Source organism: Chrysoperla carnea, chromosome 4, assembly GCF_905475395.1.
Source record: "Chrysoperla carnea chromosome 4, inChrCarn1.1, whole genome shotgun sequence".
Lineage (NCBI taxonomy): Eukaryota > Metazoa > Arthropoda > Insecta > Neuroptera > Chrysopidae > Chrysoperla > Chrysoperla carnea.
Genome location: NC_058340.1, coordinates 42,787,744 through 42,802,214, shown reverse-complemented (window position 1 = coordinate 42,802,214; position 14,471 = coordinate 42,787,744). Strand labels below are relative to the sequence as shown.

The 14,471-nt window shown below is 26.7% G+C and overlaps 1 protein-coding gene across 42 annotated transcripts in view; it reads right to left on the bottom strand.

Annotated features, from left to right (window-relative positions):
- LOC123299073 (longitudinals lacking protein, isoforms A/B/D/L) overlaps nucleotides 1–14,471 on the bottom strand; it is a 422,122-nt gene that overhangs the window by 335,660 nt on the left and 71,991 nt on the right. Inside the window, exons 5-6 of one of the 42 annotated variants that reach the window (XM_044881263.1) lie at nucleotides 7,374–7,478; nucleotides 6,924–7,129 (exon numbers count right to left, since the gene is read on the bottom strand). The exons of 40 other annotated variants lie outside the window; for them this stretch is intronic. In XM_044881263.1, the coding sequence (XP_044737198.1) occupies nucleotides 6,939–7,129; nucleotides 7,374–7,478 (296 nt within the window). In that variant the 3' untranslated portion in view covers nucleotides 6,924–6,938. Of the gene's footprint in view, nucleotides 1–3,232; nucleotides 3,472–6,923; nucleotides 7,130–7,373; nucleotides 7,479–14,471 lie in introns of those variants that run through there. One more of the 42 variants, XM_044881279.1, reaches the window with a different exon arrangement.

The window sequence follows — 14,471 nt, the reverse complement described above, 5'->3', positions numbered from 1 at the left end:
CGCTCGTACTCTTATTACTTACATTAAAATCCTGTAAGTAAGCTGCCGGAAATTTTAAGTACTTTGTGTGAATAACTGATATTAGCGCAAAAGGACTTACCTTGTGGGTCAATTGGCAGAGGCGGCAAGGGAATATAAGAGATGGAGTATGCCTTTTAAGAGCATGGATGGATGAAGCATGCCTTTATTTTATTCAGAAATGCATGCTTTAAAAAAAATAGTGTTACCGCCAGGTAAAAAGGCAAAATATATCCCTTTTTTGTCTCGTTTATTCTAATTAATTCGTAACATTAGTCTCGCTTTATGACAGTTATATCTCAACTCGTCTCCAAATTATCTTTTTTCGCATGAATTTATTTTCTTAATTTTTATCACGAATCTAGAGAAATTTAGAAAAAAAAACATACAGTTTTTAAACCAAATAGTTAAAAGTGAATATAATGTTGTTGCTGGACGAAATGAGAATATTCTCTCTTGCTTGCCTCTTTGATTCGAGATTCAGAAGAATGAACACTCCACATCTTGATTTTTCGACAATCTTATGTTCAATTTAAACATTTTTATTTTTTGAGATTTTAGTTAAACGGGTAGAAAAATTTTAGGGACCCGCACATCTCAAGTAGCCTCACTTAAAAATGACGTAAAAGTTTCATAAAAGTTTAATCCACTTTTACATAATATTAATTGATGTCCACTAACACAAACAAAGCGGTTCATGTATTCGATTCATTGATTTTCGGTTGCTCGAACTACGCCTCCCTCCAACAAATGTATATCATGCGTCCCACACAACTATATTTCAATTTAAATTCATCATGATAAACTGTTTTCTATATTTTTTGCAATAAATCAATATATAACCCGTAAATTCTTAGCATGCGTTGGTAAAATACGCCAATCGTCGATAAATCAATCAATCACTAATTCTAGAACTAGTATAACTTTTTTGGAGATTTCTAAAGCAATTAGAGTGATATTATTTTAAGATGAAACTGTATTTTCATCTCTAAACGCAATATTTATGTACAAAAATTGTTTTTTAATAAATCAACCATCTAAAAATAGTGAATAAAATAATCAATTTCTATTATCTACATAAATATATTTTAGGATAATTGTAAAAACGGATTATTCTAAGGATTAAAGGTGGAAGTAAGCTTTTCGGAAGTAAAAACGACATTTTATTATTAATTGTTACATAGAACATTTTATTAAAAAAAATTTTTTATAGCATATAAGGATGTGATTTACGTATATGAGCATATAAATTACTTCGATGACTTGCTCTATACTGTTGACATATGTGACAAACGTACTTTGGTTCTTGCCCACACTGATCGCGTAAATGTACACGTAACGTACGCTCATGCCTATATACCCGACCACATCGTGGACAAAAAAATTGTCCGCTTTGATTTCTATTACCTGAAATACAAGGTATTTTATATCAATTTATTTGCAGTTGCACATATTTTTAGTTTCAAATTTATCGCTCCATTATATATTTTGTGGTTAGAATATGGTAAATAATTAGTTTAAAAATTAAACTTCATAAGTAATCAGTCAAAAAAATACTCTTTTCAATATTAACGACATTCTATTCACAAAAAAATTAAATAATTTCAATAAATTAGAGATTAAATGGTATTGTTTAGCAAAACAAACGTGGATTGATGTGTTTAGGCAGCTGACAAACAGACAACGATTCGTCTACACGGACAGATCATATGGACCCTTTAATCTGTAATATTACATCATCATAGAAACCAATCTAGAGTAATCAAATGAGTAGTAGGGCACATGGAAACTAAGCTTGGTTCAAAAATGCAGTGTCTCTTAAAACCTACGAGCACCATTTTGGATTTGGGTGGAATGCGTTGTGTTCTCTTGAAAATGTAGTATTTTTATGAAAAACATTTTTGTAAGTTTCGACCAGTTTGTATCACTAAGAAAATATATATAAAAAAAATCAAAACAAGAGTTTCTCATAACAGTAGATAGTATCGACAATTTTTTCAAGAAAACCGAACGTATTTGGTACAAATCTAAAAAGATCCGCGAAGTTGTGACGCTCTGACTACGAAGGTGGCAGATTAAATGAACCCATGTTCCGTATACCAAAACAATTATTGTTTATAGTTTACTAACCCTTGAATTATTGACCAATTTATTCAAAAACACCTGTAATAATATAAGATATCAAATCGACAGTCAGCGCAGACAGATCTTGTTAAAATTTTTTTAAAGAGTTTTTATAAATGATAAGTAAGATACTAGCTAAAAAAACATGAATAAAGTTCGAAAAAATTACTTCATTTTTAAATTTTTTATTAATTTTCGATTACAGTCATGGTATGCAGCGTTATATTTCTTTAAAGACAATATGGGTGTTTTAAACGGACATGTGCGTATAAATTACTCCGGTGCCAACTTCTGTACGGGCATAGATGACAAATATACTTTGGTTCTTTTCCACACTGATCGCGAAGATGTACAGATAAACTCCGAGCATGACTATACGAACGTTTACATTGGGGACATGGAAATAGTTTTGTATTTCCTAAAAAAATAAAGTTAATATAAAAAATTATTATAATGCCTAAGAGCATTTTGAACAAAACAATTTTTCTACAAATTCAAAAAAAAAAAATTGTTCCAAATATTGCAATTTTTTCCTTAGTCAAAAAAAAAAAATGAATTAAATATCAAAAATTGTATGAAAAACTGATAGGGGAAATCTTTTTGTAAATTATTAGTTTTCATAAAAACTTAATCAGAAATCAAAAATTAATTAAAAATTATACAATCAAATAGAAATTTGGCATTGATCATAACAAAAAACTAAAGAATATGCGGTATTTTGGATTTAAATTATTTTTTTGAAATTTTAATAATAAATTTATATATTTATTTACACATTTATTTTGTGGCAATTTTAGAAAATAAAAAAAGTTTAATAGAAAAATCAATTTATTCTTAAAAATAAATAACAAAAAATTTTTTTCTTATCAATATGTTATGTCAATTAAAAACAAACTTTTAATAAACTCTTTTGCAAAAAAATTTGGTTTTTAAATACAAATACTACTCCTGAAACAAATAAAAATATTACCAATAATTTCATAAAAAATTCAGTAGAAGAAGGTACCTAATAGTTGTACAAGCAATGTCTCATACCATTACTCGCAATTAGATAAATAACGAAGCAAGATTTAATTAAAACCTTTTAACATTTTCACGGAAATGTTGTATTATTCTCTTCAGTCACAGTTTTATTTAATGAATGTACAAATAATAAATGTCGATATAACGTTGCTTTATGATGAAAATCTCTTCCACAAAAATTACACTTTTGTGTACGAGGTTTTCCACATTCAACACGTTGATGTAATTTTAAACTTTGGTAATATTTATAAGATCTACCACATAGCTGACAATTATATGGTGCCGATGATTTATTTTGTACATTATCTGAAACAGAAAAATTGTTATTACATTATTAGGCACGTAAAATTTAGTAACACAAACACCACATTTTAAGTTAAAAAAAAAAAACTTTTAACATAAAAAGAAATTTACGTTGTTAAAAAATTAATTTACATAAAATACGTAAATTGTCCTCCCTGTATAATATGAATAATTTTAATAACTTTTAAATTCCCTGGGCACAAAAAACGGATTTTATATCTACAAATTTGGGCATTTAATTTTTTACCGTATATTCATCTGAGGAGAAAAGACACTGAAACACCTTCATTTAATTATTAAAGACGAATTTTCAAACAATATATGAGGTGCGCGAATCTAAAAACTATTTTTAATATTAGAAATTTTTCCCGATATAAAATTCGGGTATCTTAAAATGTATACTCTACTATATCTTAACTTCAGCAATGAAAACAACTTACTTTCATAAATAAACTTTAATTATACAAATTATAACTCTTAGTAAAAATTTATTTTCTACTATTCTCCTAATTACTTTGAAATAATAACAAACATTTTTACAATAAGTACACTAAACTGCAGAGAAATTTTTTTAAATAGTATAATTTTTAATTTTGTACATAAGCACTAATGCTGTAGTGAAAAGATTCTGAAAACAGTGTTGACGATTTTAAACAGTTTTTCAGATATCAAACCTAAAAATTTTGTGGGATTATTCTGACACACACTAAACTTTTAATTTTACACAGTAGCAAAGATGTAAATATATATTTGATGAAATTTGAAGTCGCGTGGTCGAATGATAAAGTTCCAAAAAAGGAATAAAAAATGATAAGGGTTCGCAAATGTAAAACAATATACAGCAATAATTTTAACAATGGATTCTTGTTTTATTATCCTTAAATATAGGTACAATGCATAACATTTTTCAAATTAATTTAGACAGTTATGCCAAAAATTGACTCATGTTAGAAAAGGATCATTTTTTTATACAATGGTAAGTATATTATTACAATTTTAGAAATTGTTTATGTACAAAATTTAGATGCGTCTTTAAACTGCATTTATGATAAAATTTACGATTACAAAATGTACAAATTTGTGTTGGAAGTTTTCCACATTCAATGCGTTGATGCAAATTCAAACTTCGACGATATTTATAACTGCGATTACAATTTTCACAGTAAAATTTATTTGGATCTAAAAAATGGTATAAAAATTTTAATACTTTTACAAACAAAAATTTTGTATTGCACTTACAATAAATAAAATAGTAAAAGAGCCAGAGATTGAAACTATTAACGTAAAACATCACTCTCGGGGTTACTATAATACATACAAACTATGATTTTCAAATGAAAATTTATTTTCAACTAAATACATTCAACATTATAAGAACATTTTTAACATATTTCGAGAAAATGGCACGAAATAATGATGGCTTCAAAATTTATCCTTTATGAATAATTTTATCAAGCCTGGCCAATAAATGACTGATTTTAGAAAATAATGATTTTTATATTTAATAACTTTAAAAAGATATTATAAAATTATTATAACCTCTGAAATTGATTACACTTATGTACACGAAATAAATGCGATTGCAAACTGAACTTGCGATAAAATTTACGATTACAAAATGTACAAGTTTGTGTTGGAAGTTTTCCACATTCAACTCGTTGATGTAATTGTAAACTTCGACGATATTTATAACAGCGATTACAATTTTCACAGTAAAATTTATTTGGATCTAAAAAAATTTATGAAAATTTTAATGCTTGTACAAAGTCTTTTTATGGACTAACATTAATCAAATAAAATAAAAACTTGTAACCAAAATATACCAACTTCAAATTTTATTATTTATTAATGATTTAAGAAAAAAAAGACCAAAAAAATTAAAAAGTTTTTCCTCAGTATCAAATATAAAAGTACAATTGCCAATAAATACTACCTTAACCTTCAGATTAAAGTACAAAAATTTATTTTCAAGTTTTATACATAAAATAATTACAAATTTTTTTATTGATTTGGAGAAAATGGCACGTAAAAGAATTTAATGAAATTCCTAATTATTTATTGAATTCAACATACGATAGACCCCAACTTCACTGACACTGTAGTGATAACCTTTCAAAAAACCATACCGAGGCGATTGGGCGCCTTTGGAATCAAAAATTTTAACATATGATTAACAATTATTATGGTAACTTTCAACAATAGTGGCAAAAGTATATTTTTGAAAAAAAAAACGGGGGGGGGGGGGGAGGTGAAATGATAGAATTACGAAAGAGGAGTAAAAAAAGAAAATGTGTGACTCCCAAACTCAAAGATCTCTCAATCAAAAGTTTCAAAACATAAATGATAACATCTACTAGTAACATAAACATACCTACATTTGTGCCATTTCCTCCAAAAATAAAGTTGAAAAAGAAAAGTTAAATAGTTTTTTGTACAACCATGTGAATAAATTTTAGTATCAGACCAGTAATAATGGTTAAGCCAAAAATTGAAGTTAGAAACAAATCAATGTCGGCATATTACAATTTTTTAAATTGTTTATGTACAAGTAAAAGATGCGATTGTAAACTGCACTTATGATAAAATTTACGATTACAAAATGTACAAATTTGATTTGGAAGTTTTCCACATTCAACACGTTGATGCAACTTTAAACTTTTTTTATATTTATAACTGCGATTACAATTTTCACAGTAAAATTTATTTGGATCTAAAAAAAAGAATGAAAAAAAAGAAATTTTAATGCTTGTACAAAAACTTTATCGAGCATTGATACATAATTCGGTAAAATAAAAAATTCTAGGCATGAAATAAACTATTTTTCATTTATTCAAAGGAGTTATTAAGCACTCAAATATAGCAATAGAAAATAAAAAGTATTAGAAATAAAAGAAACACCCTTCACTAGGTGAAAGTTACCATACAAGTCATAGAGTTAGATAAATATTTATTTTCAAGTGAATACATTTAAAATAACAAAATATTTTATTTTTAAATTGATTTGGAGGAAATGTCGCGTAAGTAAAATAATTTTCAAGCAAACCTTTTTCTTGGTTCGTCTAAGTTTAACTGAATTTTGACGTAAACGAAAATATTTGTGGCTAAAAAATCATCAGATAATTTAATTTCTGTATACAAGATCTCTGACAGGGTCACAGGGTCGTTAAAGGGTTCCAAACACAAAGTATCCGTTGGTAATTGTAAGCAGCTCGAAAATTAGTTTCGATCATCAATCCTTTCGGTAACATCCATCACAGCGACAGGCTAAGAGTATATGGAAAATATGAAATTCCCAAAAAAAGGAAAGAGAAAAGTGACGGAAGCTAAACAAACAAGTTCCAAAATAAAATTCAGGTTAGCATACTCACGTGCGATTTCCTCCTAGAATGAAACGCTTTCTGTAGAGCTATGTTTGATTTACATAGTAATTGTAAGAAAATAATTTTATAAAGTTAATGTACATAGTTATATTACAATTTTTTTAATTGTTTATGTACAAGAAATACATGCGATTGTAAACTGCTTTTATGATAAAATTTACGATTACAAAATGAACAAATTTGTGCCGGAAGTTTTCCACATTCAATGCGTTGATGTAATTTTAAACTTTGACGATATTTATAGCTGCGATTACAATTTTCACAGTAAAACTTAGTGGGATCTAAAACATGTATGCAAATTTTAATGCTTCGTTTTCAGAGTAAAATTTGAGAATACAATTTTTGTTTGGTACAAAGAACAGAGTTAATATTACATAGAATACTTCGGGGTTTTACATAAATAACTTCGAATATATGTTAAAATTATTTATAAATTGAGTTACTTATTTGGAACTATTTTATGTTTAAGACCCAAATGTGTTATTAAATTGCCTTTCTGATAAAATTTTCGATCACAATAATTACAAACAAAAGTTGGATCTTTGCCGCATTCAACCCGTTGATGTAATGATAAACTTTGACGATGTTTATAGCTGCGATTACAACGATTACAATAATATCTGGGCATACCTAGAAAAAATATATAAATTTTACGATTCAAGTAAAAAAATTTGCAGAGAAATTGTAAAAAATACTATTCATTTAAAAAATAATAATGAACGAATCTCGTGGTAAAGTGGTATACACACTATGTTTAGTCAGTGTTGAACGACATACTAGAATTATACAGAAAGTGTACAAAGTGTAGTTTCTGAGTAAAAACGCTTTTACATAGTTTAGTGCGCAATATATACTATCTTCATTATTTATTTCACAACCGCACTTTACATTTTCCAAGTAGGTACACGTACTTCAGTACAAAAAAACATAACAATGGTATCAATAATCTCCCTGTCTCAAAATTTAGAAATTGTTTTTATATTGAAATGCGATTCATTAATTTTACTTCGTATTGCATTAATGAAGCAGATGAAAAATTGCCTAAAAAGTAGGTTTTATTTAAAATTGTTAATTGAGAGATTCGAACATCCTTATTTTACCTTAGCCCATTAATTAAAATAAAGATACGAATTACATTACTCTGACGAAATCACAGTAAGATAAATAACTATGAAAGATTAAGTGTTCAAAACGAAACGTGTATTTTTAATAATGATAAAAATTTTATAGAAATAATAATTTTTCACTCTTTGTCCATTTTACAAAAACATATAATTCTTAAAATAAGAGAACTAAATCATTCCCATACAAATAATTTTCTATACTAACACCAGCAATAATTTCCAACACAATAAGTGAATAAACTTCAGAAATTTTTTCCATTAATTCCATTTTCTTCATCGAAAATTAGGTACTACTTTGTGTACCAGACCAAGATGCGTTTGTAAATTTCCCTTCTGATAAAATTTGCGTTCGCAGTATGTACATACAAAGGTTGGTTCTTTTCCACATTTGACACGTTGATGCAAGAGTAAGTTGTGGCGATATTTATAGCTGCGATTACAACGATTACAATAAAATTTGTTCACATCTAGAAAAAGTTTTCAAATATTAGGATTTTTAAAATATTCGTACTTATACAATAATTATAATTATGCAAGAGTTAGTTATTTTCCACTCACGTTGTATTTATACCGGTTTTATAAAAAATTAGTGACTAAAAACCCAATCAACTAGACCCAGGTTAAATCAATCACATAAGTGTTTCAAAACCAAATTATTATTATTTTTAATAATGCTTTTTTGCAAACATTTTTAATTTTTAATTAATAACTGTTAATAATTAATAAGTTCTCTCTAAAAAAAACACAAGTTTAATAATTTTAACGAAACGTTGTTTAGAATTGAATAGAATATAATGAGAAGCATAATTTTATACAAATAAGTAATAACTTGGTATTCAAATACAGATTTTCAATTAATAAGTAATACTTTCAACATAAATCATATATTTTTCAAAATCTATCATACAAAAATTATCACAAAAAAATCACAAATTTTTCATTCATAAAAAAAAAAACAATTTCCAAATATTAAGTGTAAATTGACTTCAGTGAGCAGATTGATCAATACATCTTGATTTGATTTAAATGATTCGACTCGAAGAGATCACGATGGTTGGATCTTATTCACACGAATTTGTCTTGCATTCCGCCTTAAAAGAATTTCTAAAGATTTTTAATGAGTGCAAACTGTAATGAAACATCAGATAAAATTGAAAACCTAAATTTTAGAGTATTTTTTTATGCATAACACCTAGATGAGCTTGTAAATTGCCTTTATGATAAAATTTTCGTTCACAATATGAACAAGCTAATGAAGGAGGTTTTCCACATTCAACACGCTGATGCAATGATAAACTCCTTCGATGTTTATAACTGCGGTTACAACGATTACAGTAAAATCTGTTTGCACCTACAAAAAGTACTACATTTTAGGAACATATGAAAATATATTGTTGAAATAATTAATTAATTTTTTGGTGTAAAAATAATTAACAAACACGAAATTCGATCCACGAAATGTATTTTCTTTAAATATCACGTACAAAAATTCTTAACAATAAATATAATATTTCTTAACAATTTACACATCACTTAAATTTTATATATATATACGTAAATAATTTTGACTGGCATAGTTTTTCTTGCAGAAAAATTTATTAAAATTTGATTTAAAGTAACCATTAAGTATAATTGCTACTTGGATAGTATACCTACAATTCTCATTACTTTTGGGAACTTCCCTTAAAGTTTTATAAAATGTATTAAAACTAATTCACGCATTCGTTAAAAAAAATTGTTTAATTTTTTCATTAATTTCTTAACAGATTTTTTCCAAATAATTTTGAAATTTTCTAAAAGAGACAGAGATTTTATATTGTGTCATTATTTACGAGAATTATAGAGCCTAGATAGAGTCTAGACTGATTCAATGAAATAAATAAATTAAAACACAATTTTTTGAGAGCTGCAAAATATTATCATAAAATTTTATCGAAAGATTTTAACAGAGTTTTACTAATTATATTTTTTGGTGATTTCTTTTCCATCTGAAAATAAAAGTTTAAATACAGGATGGCTGAAGTAACCTATCCTCTAACTTTCTGGAAAAATTTGAACAACTATGCGTGTTGTTCCGTCCTGGATAATACATTTAAATAATAACAGGTAATTTGAAGTATTTAAAGTTATAAATATTTGGTTTAAAAAAATTATCAAAATGGTCTCCATCATATAACAATCATATTCCGATTTCATGATTTAAAGTGGAAATATTTTTCCCAGACCTTTTGGATATCTAATAAAGTATTGGTTTTGATGATTAGAAAAAACTGCAAATTTGCTTTACATTTAGAGATATCTAAAAGTTCCTGAGAAAAGTTATAAAAAAATCCAATTTTTTGCCGTAATACAATATAATCACATTTTGTTTGAATTATTTTCGAATCATTTTATGTACAAGACCCATATGTCTAAATAAATTGCCTTTATGATGAAATTTCCTTCCACAAACGGTACAAATATTTTGTGGTGATTTACCACATTCGATACGTTGATGTAATTTTAAATTTTGTGGATACTTATAACTGCGTGAACAATTATTACAATAATATCGTTCAAAATTTTCACCTAAAAAGAATATAAGAAATTTACTCATTGTACTTCAATTTATTTTTCTCTGATACAGAAAAAATTAAAAATTTTTGTATATTACAAAATTACAGAAGAAAAAATTGTTTATGTTTTATGTATTTGTAAATTAATATGTCTTGCATACAGATTATAGCTTAATATGATGATCGACATTTCGATATCGCATTTATATGAATGCAGCTTTACATAAAACATCTAAGTACATCAATTGTTTCCCTTAATTTTTGTCACACTTTAGTTGTGGTAGAAAATTATGTTTAAAAAAAAAAAAACTTAAAAATTAATTTTATATTAAAAATTTTGAACTTTTTTATGTACAAGGCCAAGATGAGATTGTAAATTGCCCTTATGATAAAACTTTTTATCACAAAATGAACAAACTAATGTTGGAGCTTTCCCACATTCAACACGCTGATGTAATTTTAAACTTTGGCGATATTTATAACTGCGATTACAATTGTTACAGTAAAATTTTGTTGAACCTAGAAAATATATAAAATTTTATTGCAGTTTAAACAAAGAAATAATAGAACTAAAAGAGAAAAATATAAGTGATATGTTATTTTAAAATTCACCTATGAATCCCAGCACGGACCGCAACTATGTCATGACAAAGTTGACCACACATTATCTACCTCATTTAATCCCTTCCGTGCACCATTACCATAAATCAAGATTAATTAATTTTAACGCGAGAAAGGGAAAAATAAAAATAAAGCAAAACTATTGGAAGCTCGAATTTGTTTAATATGTAATTATTATTTATTTAAAAAAATTATTAACATTTCGAACTACGTCTCATTTTTCTTCTTCTTTTCCTAGTTTCTTCTTTTTTCTCCTGCTTTTCTGTTTCTCTCCTACTTTTCTGTTTCTCTCCTACCTTCCTGTTTTTTCTCCGAATTATTGTTTTTCCCCCCTTTATATGCACCCTTTGCATATGCGATTGTAAATTTCCTTTGTAATAGAATCTATTGTAGCAATATGGACATATTTCAGTTGGTTCTTTTCCACATTCGTTGCGTTGATGTAAATTTAAACTGTAGCGGTGTTTGTAACTATGAGAGCAATTTATGCAGTAATATCGCTTATCATCACCTATGGTATAGGACACATCTAAAAAAAAAAAAAAATAAAACTAGTAAGTTATTATAAAAGTTTATAAACCAAGCTTATAAAAAAAACAGCCAAACCCACCAACTCACAAAAATAGTTAAAACTTCATACCAAAATAATATTATTGATTTAAATGATCTCATGTTACCTTTTATAATTTATCACAAAATTTATTATTTAAATAAATTTTGAAATTTTTCCAATGTTTATTAATTTAATATCTCGCGTAAAAAAATATTATATTATAACAATATTGACTTTTTTTTTAAATACTTAAAAGGGAAAAAAAATTTTTTGTTAATTAATTAATTAATTATTCTCCGTTGCGCAGACAACGAATCATAAAACCATTCAGTATAATTATTGTAAAATCCTGCAAATTTTTAATAAAAACAAGATTAAATGAAAATTTTATGGTAGAAATTTATTCATCACAAATTTATTTTAGTTTATAATGTTTTTTTAAGTAATAATTGTATGTACACAGAATAAATGTGATTTTAAATTTTCTTTTCGGTGAAATCGTTTTCCACATTCATTACATGAGAATGCTGGTGATTTACCACATTCTAAGCGAAGATGTGAATTTAAACTGCGTCGATGCTTATAATTTCTGTTACAATTGGGGCAATAAAATCTATTTTCTTGTGCATCATAGCCTAAAAAATAATTTTTGAACTTAAGTAAATAGAGTAAATAATACTATATTTTATTAAATATTGTGAAGAGTCCATTTAATCTGATTGTTTTAAATATTTATGCATACCTAGTAGGTTTTTATAATTCATACTCAAAATTCACGAACGCTTAGAATATTAAAAAAAAAAAAAAAGTTAATTGCACGTACTATTATAATTAAGTACAGGTAAATTAATGAAAAAAAGCAGGTTTTAAACTCGACTTTAATCTGTGGCGAACATATTTTTAAAATATTTGTTTATTCCTAGTAAAAAAATTTCATATCCTACAAGAAACTTGGGCACAGTACCACAAGAACCAATTTTGGAAATGTTTACTCGCAATTTTCCAAAATAATTGATCATTTCACTAACTTGCCCTACATTAATCCTCATAATTAAGAAATGTTTAAGGATTAAGTAACGATATCTCAAGAACAATTGATTGAGTCGTCAAATGAACTTGATTTTTTATTTTCATTACTCTGTACATTTCAAAAACGGAGACTACAAAAACTTTGAATTTTATGTTCTTAAGCGCGTACCTATAAAATCCTAAATATCTGGTAGCGGCAAAATCGAAAAAATATAATAAAAAATTTGTTTGTTGTTTGGATAATAATCATTGCATTAATTAAAAGACAAAAAACACAAAATTTTATTGTTAGTTAACAAAATTTTTGTGTACTTTTCATATTTTATTAATAATATTACCGACTCAGTCTATTTCTAAGTTCTCAGTTCTAAAATAAAACCAAATAACACTTAAAATAGGATGCAAATAATAAGAAACTGCATTGAAAAGAATACGACATTAGTTTATTTCGTTAATACTTATTTATTATTTTTGTACAAGGGTTGATTCGTTATTCCATAAAATTTGTTATGTGTTAATACAATATGTCTGGTTAACGTTCCTTTTTGGTGAAATTTTTTATCACAATACATGCATACTTGTGTACGAGGTTTTCCGCACTCAACCCGCCGATGTAGACTTAAACTTTGTCGATACTTATAGCGACGATTGCAATTAGGACACGCATAACAACTTTGTTGATCTGAAAATAATTTTTTTAATACTTTTATTGGGGCGGTAACTTTATTTGGTTTTTATAAAAATAGAACAAGGATTATTAAATCGTTTACATGTCCTAAATCCACACCAAATTGCACTACAAGCAATTTAAGAAAAAAATTTCGTGCTACGTTCGATTTCACGTTCTAAACACATAATCACGTTTAACTAATTGGAAAGGATAATTTTGTAACAAATAAAGAAAAAAACCTTGAATTACTTAGGAAAAAATAATTTATTATGCTTTGATGCCATATGTGTTACTAAATTGCCTTTTTGATGGAATCTTTTATCACAATACAAACATGCTTGTAAAGGAGGTTTTCCACATTCGAGCCGTTGGTGTTTTCGTAGACTTCTTTTATGCTTATAGATGCGATTACAGGCTAGGCAAACGTATAAAAGTTCACCTAAAAACAATGCCAATTTATTTTATCAATTTTTTCGTCTTTTTTCATACCAAAAACAATAAACGTTCTTAAAAAATATATTGCAATGCTACCAGTTTTGAATACAATAAAACTATATTTGATTTTCTAAAATTTTATTAAGTTTTGGAGCTAACGATTGAAAATATATTTTAAATGAAAAACACGTTTAATTAATTAACAGATAATTTTTATTTCCCAGGTCGATGTTTCTTGAAAAAACTTTTTAAAGATTTATAATTCATTTTAATGTTTATGAATTAAGATGTTAACCAATTAGCTCCTTTAGCTGCGCCGCAATTAATTTATCTTATTTGAGCATATTGTATTATTTCGACCATTTTCTTTTGAATTTCAACTTTAAGCATTGAGTTCTTTTTTCACATCTTTTATTTCAAGTTTCCGCAAATAAAAAAAGTAATGGTGTTCAAATCAAGAAGTTGAGCAAGCCAGTCGATAGAAAAATCTTTATCAAAATCGCTCAAATGGTATCCTAATTCGCCTACCTTTCACTTATTACCCGGCTGTCAAGGAGTGGCTATGTTTTTCGAGCGTATCTTGTATGTATATGTGTATGCATGTATATAATATGTACGTTGATATGTATATTTGTT